This window comes from Gadus chalcogrammus, chromosome 4 (genome assembly GCF_026213295.1).
Source record: "Gadus chalcogrammus isolate NIFS_2021 chromosome 4, NIFS_Gcha_1.0, whole genome shotgun sequence".
In the NCBI taxonomy this organism is placed as follows: domain Eukaryota; kingdom Metazoa; phylum Chordata; class Actinopteri; order Gadiformes; family Gadidae; genus Gadus; species Gadus chalcogrammus.
In genome coordinates, this window is record NC_079415.1 from 5,214,259 (window position 1) to 5,233,448 (window position 19,190).

The 19,190-nt window shown below is 44.4% G+C and overlaps 2 protein-coding genes across 6 annotated transcripts; both read right to left on the minus strand.

The window, feature by feature from the left end:
- Nucleotides 1–952: 952 nt before the first annotated feature.
- Nucleotides 953–11,165, minus strand: LOC130381548 (B-cell CLL/lymphoma 6 member B protein-like). Of its 5 annotated transcripts, none has more exons than XM_056589202.1 (8): nucleotides 10,218–11,165; nucleotides 9,514–9,636; nucleotides 8,440–8,568; nucleotides 7,780–7,885; nucleotides 7,476–7,653; nucleotides 5,434–5,622; nucleotides 4,515–4,811; nucleotides 955–3,511 (listed from the first exon to the last, which is right to left on the minus strand). In XM_056589202.1, the coding sequence occupies exons 4-8, from the start codon at nucleotides 7,849–7,851 to the stop codon at nucleotides 2,103–2,105; spliced, it is 2,145 nt and encodes a 714-aa protein (XP_056445177.1). In that variant the 5' UTR covers nucleotides 7,852–7,885; nucleotides 8,440–8,568; nucleotides 9,514–9,636; nucleotides 10,218–11,165; the 3' UTR covers nucleotides 955–2,102. The 5 variants fall into 5 exon arrangements, with proteins under 5 accessions (XP_056445181.1, XP_056445180.1, XP_056445177.1 ...); XM_056589204.1 differs by having other exon boundaries at nucleotides 9,514–10,023; XM_056589203.1 differs by lacking the exon at nucleotides 10,218–11,165 and having other exon boundaries at nucleotides 9,514–10,183.
- Nucleotides 11,166–13,283: 2,118 nt separating this feature from the next.
- On the minus strand, nucleotides 13,284–18,437 carry LOC130381749 (zinc finger protein 629-like). The gene is made up of 2 exons (XM_056589493.1): nucleotides 16,853–18,437; nucleotides 13,284–16,582 (listed from the first exon to the last, which is right to left on the minus strand). The coding sequence occupies exons 1-2, from the start codon at nucleotides 17,064–17,066 to the stop codon at nucleotides 15,684–15,686; spliced, it is 1,113 nt and encodes a 370-aa protein (XP_056445468.1). The 5' UTR covers nucleotides 17,067–18,437; the 3' UTR covers nucleotides 13,284–15,683.
- Nucleotides 18,438–19,190: the final 753 nt, after the last annotated feature.

Consider the following 19,190-nt stretch of genomic DNA (forward strand, 5'->3'; position numbering starts at 1 on the left):
TCCGGTCCTGGGGAGACAGAGCCTTTGCTCCAGCTGCCCCAGCCCTCTGGAATGCTCTACCCAACGACATCCGCAATGCCAAACACCTTTCATCTTTCAAAACTGCCCTTCAAACACACCTTTTCAGCCTTGCTTTTAACCTTTAAACTTTTGTTTACGTTTGTTTTGTTTAGCTTTTCTTTTTTTCTTCTTATGATTTAGCTTATGAAGCGATTGGGAAGCGTCTTTGAGCACTGGGAAAAGCGCTATTTAAATTTGATCTATTATTATTATTATTACCAGCCGTTTTGGAAATCTGCCCCTTATGACATCACAGGTGGGCGTGTCCACCAAGATCTGGACACGCCCACCTGTGATGTCATAAGGGGCAGAGTTCCAAAACGGCTTGTACCGGCTAATCACGCCACACCTGGTGGCATGCCATGGGACCTTTAAATAGCCTCTCCTTCCTTCAGGAGAGGCTGAAGGAAGGTCCTAAGTCTGGCCAATCGGCTGGCACTGAGTTGAGATTGGGTGAATTGGTCTTGGGCCTTGGCCTGGTGGACCAATGGCTGATGGTAACGTGGTACGTGTTTTCATTTTTGAGGCTGTTGGTGAGGTCTAGGTGCAGGAAACAGGCGTTGGATCCGGAGCCTTGCAGGAGCTGGGGTGATGGACAGAACTCGGAGCAAGACTGGACGGATCTCTACGACTTGTCAGGGTGTGTGGGGGGGGGGGGGGGGGGGCTGGTGCAGTAGAGCCTCGGCTTCATGGGGGGGGGGCACATTGGGGAATTGCAGACCACTCAACAGTGTCAAGCTTTTTTTTTTTTTTCTACGAAGACTCAAAGCTCTGCAGATAAAAAACCTTTTGTATAAAACTAACATTCAGGTTTTACAAGGTTTGTAACCTCCTAACAAGGGATTCAGATATGTGACCACCAGAAATGTTCAACTCTATTTAGCCCATTAGGTGCCATGAGAATATGTATTCATCCATGATATCATTTAATAAAAGTGACCTGTCATTTTCACACCCATAACACTAGAATTGCCAAATTATAAACTATGTAATAAAATGTCAAGTCAGTTGGCCTGAAGGTTTGTTTTTTTTTGTAAGCGACTAATGCGTGCAACAACTTTTGAAATTGGTCCAGTATTTGAGAACGTTCTCATTTGGGGTCATAGCGCCTCGTCAATGTACGCCTCAGATTGTCATTCTAAGCGTCTGCCAACAGTATCAGAAGGACCCTACAGAGAACTAAAGTGAGTGAGAGCTGGAGAAAGGATCGCCACTTAGAGTCCGGGGTGGTGGACTACAAGAAACATCATTGTGTTATTTAGGAGATTTGGGTGGAGGAGGGCTGAGATGTTAATAACGGGGGCTTCACAGGGACACAACACCAACCAGGATCAAGTGAGGGGTGAAGAAAAACGTTTTATTTCCCTGTACGATTACTTTCCTTTCCATAATGTTGTCAGACACTGTGGCAACCCGGCACGGTTAGCGAACCACCTCCTCCCAAACAGGACACCATTTTGTGGGGAAAAGCCAAAAAAGGCATGTTTAATTCAGAAAATAACAGTCTCTAAAAACACAAATAATGTAAAACCTGGGAGGAATCAACGGTCCCCTCCGTCGTGGGTGGAATCCCGACACCCACGAGGACCGGTCTCTCCGTGCAGGAGCTCCAGGGCTGGGAGAGCCCCGAATGAGTGGAGAAGCGGGCTATTTAAGCCCTGCTTCTCCACCTGTTCCTCAGGTGCTTTGAATCGCCTTAATTGGCCGGGGTTGCAACAACACTTAGAACAATCTGACTCTCGCCGGTTACAAAACAAGCACTTATAGACGACACAGATTGACGGTTGGCCGATGCCCCAAAGGAAATGCTGCAGCGTTTCACACTCGGTGCTGGACCGAATTCAACAACTGCTGTCTGCGTTTGTCTCTTTGGACTCGAATCGCTGGTGGAAAAAGGGTCCAAGAAAGGTGGAGAAATCCGGAAGCTCCTCAACAGCTTAGCAACAACACAAAAACCTTGCCTTTTAAACAGTACACAATACAAATTACAATTTAATAAACAGTACAGAGATCTAATTTCCCGTTGAGGGGTCTTTAAGCCATCACGCTTTCATCTTGCATTTGACGGATGTTATTCTATGGTGGATGTTGATGTGCCTGTTCAGCTTGTCCCTCGCAGTGTAGCTGAGGCCGCAGGAAGAGCAGGTGTACGGCCTCTCCCCGGTGTGGACGCTGAGGTGTCGGTTCAGACCCCACTTGGACTTGAAGCTTGCGGTGCAGAGCTCGCAGTGGAAGGGTCTGTCGCTGCGGGGGATGTTCTGGATGTGTTCGTTGACCCCGCCCTTAGTGGTGGACGCCTTTCCGCAGTCCGGACCCGAGTGCGGCCGCTCACCCGTGTGCACCCTCATGTGTATCCGGACCCGGGTTTTGGTATCGCTTTCGAGTTCACGCACCGGACGTTTGGCTCGTCGTCGGGTCCGCAATTTAGAGTCCATGTCTGGACACGGGGCGCCAACGGCTGCTCCAGACCCGGAGCCGCTCTCTGCACCCGCTTCCTCCTTCGCATCCGTTTCTGTTGTCGTGCAGTCGGCCGACGCACAGGACCGAGGCTGTGGTTCTGTTGCCTCGAACTGGTCCGACACACAGGACCGAGGCTGTGGTTCTGTTGCCTCGAACTGGTCCGACACACAGGACCGAGGCTGTGGTTCTGTTGCCTCGAACTGGTCCGACACACAGGACCGAGGCTGTGGTTCTGTTGCCTCGAACTGGTCCGACACACAGGACCGAGGCTGTGGTTCTGTTGCCTCGAACTGGTCCGACACACAGGACAGAGGCTGTGGTTCTGCTGTCGCATAATGGTCCGGTACGAAGGACAGAGGCTGTGGTTCTGGCTTTATGTCTGCTTCAGAGTCCCTGGTCGGTGGTCCGGCCTCCGTTGGATCTGTAGGTGGAGGCGGAGCGCCTTCCGTCTTCACGGAACCAGGAGGGGTCGGGTCCTGGATGACGTCCTCTCCCGTCGTCTCTTGACCACCGTCTCCCCCAGGGCTGACCCACAGCTCCTCCCGCTCCTCTTTGACTGGTAGGCCTGGGTTCCATGGCTCCTCCTCCCGCTCCTCTTTGACTGGTAGGCCTGGGTTCCATGGCTCCTCCGCCACCTCCTCTTTGACTGGTAGGCCTGGGTTCCATGGCTCCTCCGCCACCTCCTCTTTGACTGGTAGGCCTGGGTTCCATGGCTCCTCCGCCACCTCCTCTTTGACTGGTAGGCCTGGGTTCCATGGCTCCTCCTCCCGCTCCTCTTTGACTGGTAGGCCTGGGGCCCTTGGCTCCTCCGCCACCTCCTCTTTGACTGGTAGGCCCGGGGCCCTTGGCTCCTCCGCCACCTCCTCTTTGACTGGTAGGCCTGGGGGCAATGGCTCCTTCTCCTCTTTGACTCGTGTGCCTGGAGTCCATGTCTCCTCCTGGCCCGGACGGGGGTAGGGCGCCTCTCTACAGGCCGCGTGCTGCAGGACCTCTGCAGCAGCCGTGGAGATACAGACACAGAGAAAACATTACAGAAGGTGAAGATGGACTAGGGATGGCGAAAATGTTAAATATTCTTGACCGAGCACCGAGCCTCATTAACCGGTTGAAACCGGTTAACCGATCAAATTTGAATGTGCTATTTGAAATAACAGCCTTTTCGAGCCGCGCCAGCCGCCTGCTATTTCGTAACTCTGTTTATCTCTCTCCCGTTCTGCCTCTGACACACACACACACACACACACACTCTCCGAGTGAGGCAGTGGCTCTAACCGTGGCACGACCTGTGTTTGAATTGAAGCACGAGGCAGGCTTACTGCAAGTTGACCGCGTGTAGAGAGCGGGCTCGAACGCCCACCTGGTTGAGACCCTGCACGGGATTCATTAGGGGTCAATCTGAAGAGGGCAGCGTTAGGAGCTCATTTGAAACATTGCCGCGGCTCGTTTAGGAAAATGACAGCTCAGAAGAGACGCCGCTTGTTTCGTTTGGAGGAGACGGAAAAATTGAGTGTGAGGGTTCATTTTTTTCACTTTCACATTTAGGGATCATATTCTCCGCCGCTCGCATGCGGGAGTAATTAAGACTTAAGGAGAAAATAAGCAGAGGGCTAGGGACGCGGTGTCCGTCCAACTTCCAATAATTCACCTCATCTGATCATCTTTTTGTTGTGAAGTGAAACCACCACACACGTGATGATCGGTTAACGTTTATACGGTCAACCATCAGTCAAACGGTCATCGGTTAAAATCCCTATGATGGACGGCGTGAGTAAGGGCAAGCCGTCCTCACATTCGGTGATGGCTCATCACATACGATGACATGGCCGTTTTACGGTTGTTGCCAAATTCATCCAACCTTTAATAGCCCAGCTTCTGACCCGTCTTACTTCCACAAAATGAAACAATACGTCTACCCTCAAAGGAATCCATGATGATCTGTGTTGGGCCTCTGTTGATTCATTGCAATATGATTATTAATACCTGGGAATCCTAACCTGCTCTGTCCAAGCGAACCTGGGGACACCAGGCTGCGGTCAGCAGTTTCCATTGCCGACTTTTCTCTCCTTGTAACAGAGAAACTCCCTCCCGGTGCTCAGCGATGGTTTGTTGAATAAATCCCCGCATCTCCACGTTATTCCCGGTGACCGGGTGATGGAGCACCGCTCTCAATTGTCCTATCGTCCACATCCCGGCATCAGAAGCCGTCGGGCTCTTCTTCTTGTAAGTCCATTTCTCCTCCTGGACTGGACGGGGGGAGGGCGCCTCTCTACAGGCCGTGTGCTGCAGGACCTCTGCAGGAACCGTGGAGATACAGACACAGAAGAACATTAGAGAAGGTGATGATGGCGTGAGTAAGGGCAAGCCGTGGTCACATTCGGTGTTAGACACATATGAAGCAACCCGGTATCACGCCAAAGCGTGAAATAGATACGTTGGTACACCTCGCCAAGTGCATTTAGTGTCACGTTTTACCTGACCAAAGCGTGAAGAGTACACACTTTCTTCCACCCATTTAAATTAATGGAGGAATAGCACAGAGGGCGAGACGTTCTCCCAGCACTTGGTGAAATGGTTACGTAGCCTACATTAATCTTTATTATCTGAATGGGAACTGCAATACTTTAGGACAGATTCACCATTAAATTTGTTTCTAATATCATTTCTAGCGAGTTCGCAGTTTACGTCATAAATAGTGAAATTCCTTTTTGGCTTTTTATGGTTACGACAAAAAGCTAAGTGGGGCAGTGCGTTGGAATTTAAGAGAAAAACATAATTTACTCAAACTTCTTCCATTCCAAACGGATTACGGGATTGATAGATAGAAGGGCCTTAGAAGTGGTTTACATTTTCTAATTTGACGAAATAAGTGTATGGTGGTGCGTGGCTTACAACTCATTACAATGTTCTGCACACCTTGTTCCAGACCATTTGAGGAGGCTCCAGCAGGTGTCTCTGGAGTAGAGGGTGGAGGCCTAGTTGAAGCTCCTGCAGGTGTCTCTGGGAGACAGGGTGGAGGCAGAGTTGGGGTTGCTGCAGGCGTCTCTGGACGATAGGGTGGAGGCCGAGTTGGAGCTGCTGCAGGCGTCTCTCTGGGGGTCCAACCTTAATTGGAGTAGAACAGAGTTATTTAGAGAATGATATACTTTAACTAGTTAGTACCCGAGCACCAACAATGTGAAAGGCCTGTTGTATTTACAAACTACATTATATAGTCCGTAAAGAATTTTATTAAGTTTGAATAACAAATATTTAATACATTTTAGTCGTATAATTACAGAAAATAAAAAAGTTCAGCAGTCTGAATGAAGAAAATGTACCCTGCATTTACTATCAAATAATGTTCACTGTAAAGGCAACCTGAAAACCAAGATACAACAACCAATAGTGTGTTCTAGTAATTACAATAGTTACATTGAGAATTACAAATTCGTAGCCACAAACATGTTACCAAGCGGCTGTAGCGTTGTATGAAAAAACATGTTTTTACATAATAGATGCTGAATGTTAAAACAGTCCACTTCGACTAAACAGTAGTTATTCAGCAGAATAAGATTAACAAGACGATGTCAGGTGATAAGAGATATTTGAGATCAACTGCTTGCATGTCGCTTGTTGAACAATTGTAATTTGTTTCACAAGTAAATCACACTTTTTCTAATGGAAGTTTATCATTAAAATCTCGATACTTTGAGTGCATCTAGAGTAATAACTGTCTGCGTTGCTGGTTCATAATCACAAGCTCCCATCAAGTGTATTGCCTTCGTAAAAGCAGTGAGTTAGTTTGAAAAGGCAACCCATCTGCATGGTTTTGTTCAACGTAACACGTCTTTCCCTCTTTCCAGCTCTTCAATGGAGTCTTTTGAACCATTCTTGGTCAATTTTAATTGAAATAAGTTCATTGTGTTCTTCAGGAGAAGACAAAGATTTTACTGTGATATGACTGCAATAAATCGGTGACAACGACTCTGAAATAATAATATCATAGTGCTCCACTGTAAAATGCCTGAATAACATTCATGCTTTGTTGGTGTTGTCAGCGAGAAGTAGGGGTGTGAACGGTTACAAAAAATTCTAAGCGGTTACACAACCCCTTTTTTTTCGTGCACACACGGTTAACTGTTTTTTTTTTATTAATTAATGATTTTTTATTTATTTTTTTTAAACTGGACCGCAGTCGCGCTACAGGGGGATTATTTGTTTATCAACACGGCGGAAGCGCGATCAGAATGATCGCAAAAAGAAAATTAGTTTGACCGGTTGCCATGGTTATCTCCGTGTGGTTAATTTGCAGTTGCGGTGTTAATTAGGATGTTATCAGCTTACTGTTACATTAAACTGTAATCAGAAAAAGCGGTTATATGCTATAGACCCTAGAGTATCTGTGGTATAAAGGCTGGGACGAATTTCAAATGATAAATAATTAAACTTTATGTTGAAAGTATGGACCGTCACGATTCCCATTGAAACAATGGCGCAGTGATTCTTTATTTTTTACGGTTTTCGTTTAAGGTACTTATTTTTCCTAAACGGTTATGATTTACTAACCGGTTACACGTGTACACGTGTACCCGTTCACACCCCTAGCGAGAAGACAGGCAAACTTTGGTTAAAATTTGTGGTCACTGGATGGATATCTGATCAATCAATCAAGCGGTTCTGGATGCTACAGCCAATATTGACCCTTAGTGATGCGGTTAGCAAAGTAAGGAGAATATTTGTGGCCTCAGGCCCTCCATTAAACAATCAGACGGGTGCTCACTGGGTATGGACCACTACAGCACCCAATCTGAGCTTCAAATATCGCTGCAGATGTCCTTCTACAATGTGTTGTAGTATTTTTCATAAACTTTTTATTCACACATATATCCACAACAAACCCACTCAAAAGGGCCTGGAGAACCACGAGTTGAGGAACAATGTCTTAAAATATATAGATATATTAGAAAAAATATTACCTTTAATAATGAGATCAAACAGTGCCTTCATCCTTTGAAGACCCTCCACAGAGATCTCAGACAGATGGCAGGGAGGGGCAAAAATTTCTGAGACCCAGTGATTTTGGTCATGGCAGGAATAAAAGGGGCTGGCCAGGAATAAAACGGGCCTCAGTCCAAGGCCCTGCATTTTCTCAAGCTTGAAATATACAATACACAACACATATGACAAGACAATAAAATGTTAATATTTAAATGTACAGGGCAAAATTATAGCAACAAATGAAAACTGATCTTCATGAGAGTAATGGATGCAGGTGCATACCAACATGTTAGCCTCTATCCGAACGTGAGACCAGGTCCGGTTCATGTCGTGGGTTTGGACCTTATGCTCCATAATGGGTTGGTTTGCTTTCACTCCACTCTTGTTTCTAAAAATCAATCAGAAAATAATTGACACAGCTATTATCTTAATATACTGTATATATTCAACATAAATGCAAAGAGTAATGTATGGTTAAAGTAATATAATAAAACATTAACACTGTGCAAAAGTAAAGTTAAGTGCAATTTTAGTTTTGTGAAACTTACTGTACACCGACTCCCTACAGTAAGTCTACATTGACTAGCATTACCAAACGCTATGCAGATGGATATGTGGCTATTAACAATAAATGTGACTGAGATTTGTACCACAGTATCCTTAATAAATACATCATCGATCATAGTCTGTTCTTAATCTCTTGAATGTTGAAAGACATTCTTATTGCACATTGATTCATTGCATTGCAGCAACTTCTAGCCTACATTATCATTGTTATGTTATTATTATCAGTATTGTTACTGTTATTATCGTCGTCTCAAATGTAGGATTTTTACTTGCTTGGTTTATCTCAGTTTTGTTTTTTAGCACTTTGGTCAACTGTTGTTTTTTCTAAATGTGCTCTACAAATAAATGTAAAATACATTATTTCCTTTAGACTACCTTATGGTTTCAGAAGTGGCACTCTTCCTGTGGGGCTGGTGCTTAGGTGTGCGCCTCAAAGTAGTTTGGCGATCAAAAGGTGATACTGGCAGAGGATCATTGTCTCGGGTGGGTTTGCCTTCCAAAGTGCTATTGAATGATGGTAGAGATGCTGAGTTCACATAATCTCTTTAAGACGTTTAAAAAATACATTCATGCTATAGGTATAGGGGCCACAACAACAAACATTCCACCACAACTTGCTTTTTACATAAACACAGGTTTAATGTCATGGTATGCTACAGCTGGGCGATTACTGCTAACAGAGACCCAGTCACTAGCATTAGCTAACCTGTTATAGCAAATTACACTTCAGATACAACAGAAAAAGCTTATATCCCATCTCTAATGGTTTATGTGAAAGGCAAAAAATATCATGTTGTTATCAATCAGTATATTGGGAACACAGAGCATGCGTGATGTTAATGTACACACAAGCTCTGTGTTCGCCAATGGACTTATCGATAATAATATAACATTGTTTGTTTTTCTTTCTCCAGTCTTAAAGACAGGATGGCGTGGACGGATGAACTACTGATGGTATTGTGTATATAAAATGTCGTTTTTAATAAACAATCTGTACACTTACAAAGTTATCAATGACTAGTCTTATGTGTTAGGACCCTTATTATACTACCAAAGAAGTCTCAGGCTACTAGCCTTGCAAGTGGTTTAAAATAGCGAATTATTTTTTACCATGAGACATGCCCCGATCGTTCCAAGTTTATAGCGTTTGGGTAGATTCGGCTAAAACCAGCCAACTTAAGAATGCGTTTTTAGACGCTTTTTTGCTCCAGAACGAACATTCGAACTCGTCATCCAACTAAACATATCTCACATCCATTTTACACCGGATTTCCCCTTCAACATTTGATTGATGATGGTTGCAAGTTTAAACTTAACAAAGGCGTTGTTAGGAAATAGTTAACAACTTTCTCTAGTAAGCTACAGCTAGCGCTTACAAGCCTGGCTATAATGTGTGAGAACAGTTGATGCCACACAGAAAACCATTATCTGAAATTTGCTGCTACTTACATTTGAGCAAACGTAGAAATGTTTAGCTGTGCTTGTGCAACTTAATTTGTCGACGTTCAGCTTTTGGTGTGGTCTTCCGCACAGCTTTATCCACTGCAAACATTTTTCAATGTTCCTATTTGGCTTCGGGAAAGGGGAAAAAAAAAACACGTTGACAACTCGGTCGCTATATCGGCTGTCAGTGTTGCAGTTTCCATAACAACACCGTTTTACCATCTTGAGCTCTGAATTTAAAATAATATCTAGTTTCTAGTAATGACTCAACAGCTCAGTTGACTCTTCTCATTAGCCGGAATGTCGAGCGTTCTGATTGGTCAGATTGCCTGTCAATCAAACACTGGCAAAAGGCCAATTGGCTACTTGCCGTCGCTTCCCTGTTTTCATTGCGTTAAACCAGCCAATAGCGCGCCAGTGGGAGAAGCCATCTTGGTGATTGGCTCCCGCAAAAACCGACCCTTCTGGAGGGCTGTTCAAATCGCCGGCAGAACGGGCTGGGGCAGGGCAACCCATCTAGGTTGCATGATGGTCGTTTTACTGTTTTTGTTAAATATCATCCAACCTTGAATAGCCCCGCTTCTGCTATTGAACCGTTTTACTTCCACGAAATGAAACAATAGATATACCCTCAAAGGAATCCATGCTAATCTGTGTTAGGCTTCAGTTGATTCATTACAATATGATTATTAATATCTGGGAATCCTAACCTGGATTCCCCAGGTTCTCCAGGCGGTCAGCAGTTTGCGTTGCCGAATAATCTCTCCTTGTAACAGAAAAACTCCCTCCACGTACTCTTGTCTCGGAGTAGAAATGGTTTGTTGAATATATCCCCGGATCTCCACGGTATCTCCAGTGACCGGCGTGGCACCCGATTTGGTTCCCCCCTAGTTCCTGACTTCCTGTTCCACTTTACGATGATTTACTGATGAGCCGTGCGTAGTTGCTATGGCCGTTTCTCAATTCGTAGCACGCGTACTACGGACTCGATGACTTGCTAGCACGTACTTGGCAAGTCTGTACTTCAAGCACATACTTGCGAGCACGCGAGTACGTACCTGCAATTGGAACAGCAGCGGACTCGATGACGTCACCACCTCTGCTCGTCCGTTAACTGTGCTACGGCCTCATTTAGGCATATACTACTGAACAATATAAACAAATGATACAAAACAAAATCCCAGCCTCTTTCATTTTCAAATAGTATTTAAATATTCTGAATGAATAACAATTGAAAAGATATGAGTGTCCTGTCATGTGTATAAGCTATACACACACACGACCTTACATATATATATTTATATATTATTATTATTATATTAGGACTATATATTATATAAATATATATATAAGTTAAGAGTAACTTAAGCTACAGTTGTAACTTGTGCGTCTTCTCCATATTGTCCGCCCTCGTACTGCTGCGAGTGCGAAATGCATCCTGGGATTTATAGCGGGAGCAAGCACACACGAGCCACCTCCGATGCATGCTCGGTGAAACGGCGATATCGAGCACGCATCCAGAACACTTCCGGGTTTTACGACAGTACTCGCTTGATGCGTGCTTCGAATTGGAACAGTGCTCGGGCAACAACTGATGACGTTTCACGAGTCCACGAGCACACGAGCACGCAAAAGTACGCGAATTGAGAAACGGCTTATGTTATTGTATGTACGGAAGTAACTCAAATCGAAAACAGCTGGACGTACGGAAAGCGAAAGGGGACAAACCTCCCTCCAGGCTGTGTGGCAGTAGTCTGCTGCGTTGTTTTTAGCGTCGCAACACAACAATAATTGTAGACTCTAGGCTACTGTTGTGTCATTTATAACATGAAAGCAATGTATCATGAAGGCATTTGTTAGACCATTCATCAGAATCAGAAAGGATTTAATTCCCAAGAAGGGTTTTACACCAACCAGGAATTTGGCTTGGTGAATAAGGTGCATACATTAAGGCAGACAAAAACAATGAACAATGAACAAACAGTGATATATATATCTAACACAATATAAACAAGCAGGGACATAAGTGATAAATTAAAAATAGGATCATATAGAATAAATGAAAAACTAAAGTAAAAGATATTTAAAAATGTATATATGAATTTACAAATTGGTGATGGATGGGTATGAGTGCCGTGTCAGTCAGTGGGGGTGATGGTCCTGGGACCTGTTAAGGAACCCAACTGAAGAGGGGACAAAAGTAGTCAACAATATGCCATGTCGGGCCATAAAAAGCTTGTTACGGACGCTTGAATAGTACGAGTAATCTACTAGCCGCAAGCTAAGTCAGAAAAGCTGGGCTAAATACATGATAAGAAGCGTGTGGGTATAATAGCATGAACAAAAACTTACCACTGTGAAATGTCCTGGTCCATTCTACGACTAACATCGCCCTCGTCATAAGCGTCGTCAGCTCAATTATCGGTTTCGGGGTCCGACTCATGCTCAAATTGGGAAGGTAGTACTGAAGCCATAGTAGACAGAGTGACAGAGAGCACCAAGCTTCTAAATGCCTCAGAATTCTAAGCAATAGGGTATTTCACATAGGGGTTGTAATACTCATAAAAGTATGAGAAAAAATAATGTGCTAGACAACCCTTTATTGTTGTAAATCAATTCTATGAGGTCAAACAAATTAAATAATAAACAGTAAAAAAGGGCATAATAGGGCCCCTTTAACTTTTCTCTCTTTTCAGGCACAGACATTTCATGGCAGTGTTTAGACTGGTGATTATTTTTCTCACAAAAAAACAATATTGTCTGTCCATTTGATTCGCAGCATAAAGGGTAATGGGTGATGACACCTGGCTTGTAAAGAACAACAAATCCTGGATGCTTGATTTTGATGATGATCGTTACTCTGCCCGGTACAACGGTGGACAGTCAAACATTCATCTCACCCCCGCTGGCTCTAACAGAGTGCGAGTGTATCTGGACCGGCCTGCTGGCACTCTGTCCTTCTACAGAGTGTCCCCAGATGGAGGAGGGTCCTCAGACACACTGACACACCTCCACACATTCCAGGCCACCTTCACCCAGGAGGACCTCCTCCCTGCTTTTTTGGTATGGAGGGATGGTGACTTAGCGTCTCTGTGTCAGTTGTAAACACACACACACACACACACACACACACACACACACACACACACACACACACACACACACACACACACACACACACACGATGATGGTGAGGGTGAGGTTAGCTTCAGGGGGGGCTGAGGGAGGTGGTGAGGGGCCTTCAAAACGCCCCTCCCGATCACCAATCGGTCTCACTCACTTCTCACCTGCTCACACTCAACCGGCAAAACACTTCAATCAGGTGTGAGGGCATAAAAGAGGCCTCAGGTGAGCTCTGCTGTGTTGTAGATGAGCTGCTCTGGCCTGATCTGGATGTATGTAGATCTGTTCCACCACATTTATATTCTTATTTTTATTTTTTGTTGGCCTACGACTAGCTTGTTTTGCAGTCAGTTCAGCTGAACATTTACTGTGTTACAGTAACAAATACATATTTGCTTTGTTACCTTTTTGTACTTGTGCACTGATTTCATCATTAGATCCCCCGAAAGACAGTCTAAACCTTTTCTTACTGTAATGCTTTTCATTTTACTTATCAGTACAGTTACTGTACTGTGAGTATGGCCAAAATAGGTAACATTGGTGTATTCTCAGAACTTCAACAATGTTGCAGTATCAACTATAGATGTACAGTATGACTCTGGGAAGCTGGGATTGTGAGTTTAGCCCATTGGAGCTCATTGGATAGAAAAATACACATTGTATCCTATTCTGATACGCTTATCTTTATTTAAAATAATGTATTATCCTTGTTCAAACCAAATGTATTGTGTAATCCTCAAACAATCGTATATAGTAGTATCCGTACTATATCCCTAATGACAATGTGAAATTTTACATATTCATCCAGAATTTAACCTAAATGTACAACTAAAAATGAAACATGGGGCCTTACATCATACTCCATTCACATGAAAAAAAAATGCAACCGTTATTCAAACAAAATGTAATTTTGCATACAGTATTAATCCTATAGAAAGGGCTATATCAAATCTGACATAGTACTGATCCACAATACTGTACACCTTATAATGAAATATGGAGCCTTACATCAGACTACATTCACACAAATATTATCCATCCAAAATGCAACAATCTGACATCATTGGCAACTACTAGAGCAATCAGAATGAGAAAATCCATTTTTATTGATTTTTGGTGAATATTTTAAACTATTAATTGCATCCTGTTTCATTATAATGCGAGATACCAGCAAAGTGTTACCTGTAGTAATTAGCAGCCCCCATTGGCAGGTACTACTGTACAATCAGAATAAGAAAATGTATTTTTATTGATTTGTGGTGATTTCTTTCCTGAAACGATTCCATGGTAAAGTCTTTGCCACCAGTCTGTGGGGTGTAATTTTTAGATGGTCGCTAAGACAGATAGCAGCAACAAAGATATCGATGGCAACAATTAATGTCGCTGTGATTTTTTTCGATACGGTGTCCTAAAGGGTCCTCAACATACTACACCCGTAATGTAATTAAACCCATTGTGGGGTAAGTCAAAACCTGATATCCGGCGAATATCAAACCTGTTTCTAACTTTTACCCGGCCGCTACAAAACGAGACAACTGTGATCTTACCCTGCTTTTCACCGTCTCTTAAAACCACAGCAATACGATGCACATCTTGCAGGCAGGCAAATTTGAAACGTTGATAGCCTCTACGTCACCTACCTGCAGCACAGGTAGACGAGGCTACCAACTTTATCATTACTTTTCGATTTTTTTTATTGTCGAATAATTGATTAACACGTTCATTTTTTAAATGCTGATGTATACATTTGACCAAGCATTGATAATTTAAATGGCAACTCAAACGGCCCCTTGGACATTCAGATGCAAAGGGGAAGGTGCTAATGCACCCATTGCCGCCCCTCCCCTTCTGCACTAGCCTGCAGAGTACGAGATGGTTTGCTGAATATCTCCGCGGTATCCCCGGTCAACGGGTGATGGAGCAACGCTCTCAATTCTCCTATCGTCAACATCCAGGCATCAGAAGCTGTCAGGGTCTTCTTCTTCTGGTGTATTATTGTATTATTTTATTCTGGTGTTTTATTATGTTATCTTCTTCTGGTGTATTATTATGTTATCTGGCCGGAGGAGGCTTGTTGCTCCATGGCGGCCCGTCTGAGAACTGCCGAACTCTAACGGCCCCAAGGCGCCCTCTAGCGGCTCCCATGCGCCCTCTAGCGGCTCCCATGCGTCCTCTAGCGGATATACACCGTCAATGACATCTGGATGAATAGGTAAGAACCATTGGATACATCCTATATGGTATGAACACAGTTGTTAGATATTTACGTATCTAAATAGGAAACTTGAGTTCTGTCCAGTAGAGGGCGGTAAAACTTTGCATTTCAAAGCTTCGACCGGTAAAAAAAAAGAAGAGCAGAGAAAGCAGATTGTTTTTCACTGTGAAACTGGCGGTTTGATCATGGAAATGATGATTCTGTGGGTTCTGGTCAATCATATCATTTATCATTATTGAGGATAGATGATGAAGTAATTCCTGGGACTTGAGCGAATTTCACACATTGCCCAAAAGTTGATCAACAGAACCAGTGACTCATCTGGAATTTACAGGTTGTAGTAAATGGTTGATATTTCCTGGAGTGAAAAGCATTTGAGATGCCACTTAAGATGCACTTTCTTCATTTGAATAGTGGAAGACAGGAGGTCTTTCCGTTTAATGAAAAAAGTAACCCTTAACCATCTACAAATAAATCAATATTAATAACCGTAAGGTGTGCAGTGCAGTATGCAAGTCTGAAAAAAAACACCCAAGAAGAAACAACAAATAAAAACGAGCACTTATCGACGACATAGATTGATGGTGGGCTGATGCCCCGAAGGAAATGATGCACCGTTTCACACTCGATACTGGACCGAGTTCAAAACCGTGGTCTGCGTTTATCTCCTGAACCTCAAATCGATGGGAAAAAGGGTCCAAAAAGGTGGAGAAATTTGTAAGTTCCTGATTTCTGAGCAACAGGACATGAATCTTGCCTTTAATAAACCGTGCACAATACAATAACATGTTATAAACAGTAACGAGATCTAATCTCCAGTGGAGGGGTCTTTAAGCCATCACGCTTTCATCTTGCATTTGACGGACGTTATTCTATGGTGGACGTCGATGTGCGTGGTCAGATTGCCGCTCTGCGTGAAGCTGAGGCCGCAGAAAGAGCAGGTGTACGGCCTCTCCCCGGTGTGGACGCGGAGGTGTCGGTTCAGGCCTGACTTGAACGTGAAGCTGAAGGTGCAGAACTCGCAGCGGAAGGGTCTGTCTCCGTGGTGGATCCCCCGGATGTGTCTGTTGGCCCCGCCCTTAGTGGTGAACGCCTTGCCGCAGTCCGGACACGAGTACGGCCGCTCACCCGTGTGCACCCTCATGTGTGTCCGGAGGTGAGCTTTGGAAACGCATTTGAGTTCACACACCGGACAATGGAAGAGCTTTTCCACGAATTTGACTCGTCGTCCAATCCGCATTCCAGAGTCTGAGTCTGGACGCAAGTCTCCAACTGGGACTCCTGACCTGGCGCCGCTCTCTCCACCTGCTTCCTCCTTCACGGTTGTCTCATACTGGTCCAACAAGCAGGGCCGAGGCTGTGGTTCTGTTGTATCATACTGGTCCGACGCGCAGGAAAGAAGTTGTGGTTCTGGCTTTACGTCTGTTTCAGAGTCCCCGGTTGGCAGCCAAGCCTCCGTTGGATCTGTAGGCGGAGGCAGAGCGAGTTCTTCGTCATCATCGTCTTCCGTCTTCACGGAACCAGGAGAGGACGGGTCCTGGATGACGTCCTCTTCCATCGTCTCCTGACCGCCGTCTCCCCCAGGGCTGACCCACAGCTCCTCCCGCTCCTCTTTGACTGGTAGGCCTGGGTTCCATGGCTCCTCCTCCTCTTTGACTCGTGTGCCTGGAGTCCATGTCTCCTCCTGGACTGGACGGGGGGAGGGCGCCTCTCTACAGGCCGCGTGCTGCAGGACCTCTGCAGGAGCCGGGGAGATACAGACACAGAGAAACATTACAGAAGGTGATGATGGACGGGGTGAGTAAGAGCAAGCCGTGGTCACATTCGGTGTTCAACACATATGATGACATGGTCGTTTTTCTGTTGTTGCTGCAATCATCCAACCTGGGACCGTCTTACCTCCATGAAATTAAACAATACATCTAGCCTCAAAGGAATCCATGCTAATCTTTGTTAGGCTTCTGTTGATTCATTGCAATATGATTATTAATATCTGGGAATCCTAACCTGCTCTGTCCAAGCGAACCTGGGGACTCCAGGCTGCGGTTAGCAGTTTGCATTGCCGACTATTCTCTCCTTGTAACAGAGAAACTCCCTCCTGGTATTCTGAAATGGTTTGTTGAATATATCCCCGCATCTCCGCGTTATCCCCGATGACCGGGTGATGGAGCACCGCTCTCAATTCTCCTATCGTCCACATCCCGGCATCAGAAGCTGTCATGCTCTTGTTTCTAGGTATATTATTATAATATCGTCTTATAGTGTATTATGTTATCTTCTTCTAGCGTATTATTATGTTGTCTTCTTCTGGTGTATTAATATGTTGTCTTCTTCTGGTGTATTACGCTGGCCGGACGAGGCGCGTCGCCCCCTGGCGGTCCGTCTTGGAACTGCTGAACTCTAGCGGCTCCCAGATGTCCTCTAGTCTAGCGGGTCCCAGGCACCATAATGGCTCGCCTGAGTACTAATGTACTGAGTACATTATTTACAGAACATTTGCAAGTTATTGAAACAGGACATTCGAAATATTAGATCATGGGAACAATTTTAGAAGAATATTAAGTCAAAGAACATTAAAATGAAACACGGATTTACAACGTCAATGAGTTGAGTAGGTATGAACCATTTGATACATTCCTATGAATGGTTGAGTGGTATGAACAGTTCATAGATTTTTATGTTTCTAAATGGGAAACGTGAGTGCTGTCCAATAGGGGGCAGTAAAACTTCGCATTTCCCAGTCTCGTCCAAAAGAAAAGAGGAGCCGGGAAAGCAGATTTCTTTTTCACTGTGAAACCGACGGTTCATGGAAATTATAATTCTGTGGGTTGTGGTTTATCATATAATTTATCATTGAGGATAGATGAATGAGGTAATTCCTGGGACTTGAACGAATTTCGCACTTTGCCCAAAAGGTGATCAAAATAACTAGTGTCTCATCTGGTAGAAACAGGTTGTAGCAAATGGTTGATATTTCATGGAGTGAAAAGTTAAGGAGTCACAATTTCACAAGCAAAAAACGGTTAAAATGAATCTTAAGATGCACTTTGTTCATTTGAATAGTGGAAGACGGGAGGTGTTTCCGTTGATGAATAAAAAGTAACGCATCTAAAAAATAAATTAACATATTTAACCGTAAAGTCTGCAAAAAAAAAAAACACCCAGGAAGAAACCCCCCCAAAAAAGCAAGTTTGACAAAATGTTCAGTCTTTTATTTAAAAACTATAAACAGTCACCAAAGTAAATAAAGCCAATTTCTAAACAGACTGTTAGGTCTATGTATAGTCACACATCCTACCGAGTGAAATGAGGATGGCATGAGCTGCCCCCCCCCCCCCATATCATCATATTACACAACACACCGCAGAGAGAGAGGACGACTCGGGAGAACGACCGCCGGAATGTGGCATGTATCAAGAATGAAAAAATAGTACAATAAAACTCCACACTATATTAAGATAGAAAAAAGTAGTGAAGAAAATATCATACCTGCACATAAAGCGAAGAACACAGGAAAAACCCTGTATAAAAACTCCATGTATTTAAACCGATTTACAAATACAAAAAAAACGTTGAGGGTTTTTTTATCCGGGGGGGGAGGGTTAGGGGAGGGTTGTGTTTGGGGGTGGGGGGGGGACGCGTGGGGGTTTAAGGGGGACACCGTGCCGAACTGATGACGCAACACTAACAGTGGATAAAGTGGGGGTGTGAGGGAAGGAGGGGGGGAGAAGGGATGAGGGGGGGGCAAAACCTTCTGATTTTTTTTTCTTCTACAAAATGACATGAGATATATTATTCCATACTCTTTCAGCCAGCAAAATGAGTTCTACAAGGTATTATCATACAAAACAATGTCACAGTTCCCGCCTAAACTGTCTCCTCTCTCCCCTCCCCCCCCCCCCACCCCCGCCCTCCCGTGCCTGTCCCCCTGACCCCTCCCCCCTTCGCTGGACAGCATCAGTACCTTTGCAGAATTATTTACACGGTTTTAAAGTACATTCATCCACTGCTGAGTATAGAATCACATTGGATACGCGTGAAGGGGGATCGTTACAAAATAAAGCAAAAAACAGAACGGAACCGACGAGAACCCCCTCCCACACTACTGTGTCCTCCCCCCCCCCCCCCCCCGTGTGATGCCACGGGGCCCCAAGGGGCCGACTCAATGAGGGGCTGGCTCCGTGAGGGGGGCCCCCGACTCCAGTGGCTGCATCCGCATGAAACCATCGTCTTTTTTTCTTTATATATATTCACAACTATTTACAGGATTCATCTCATTAATTGTAATGGGATTACATTTTTCCATAATAAATAAGTGAAAATATATCGACTCAAGTAAGAAAAA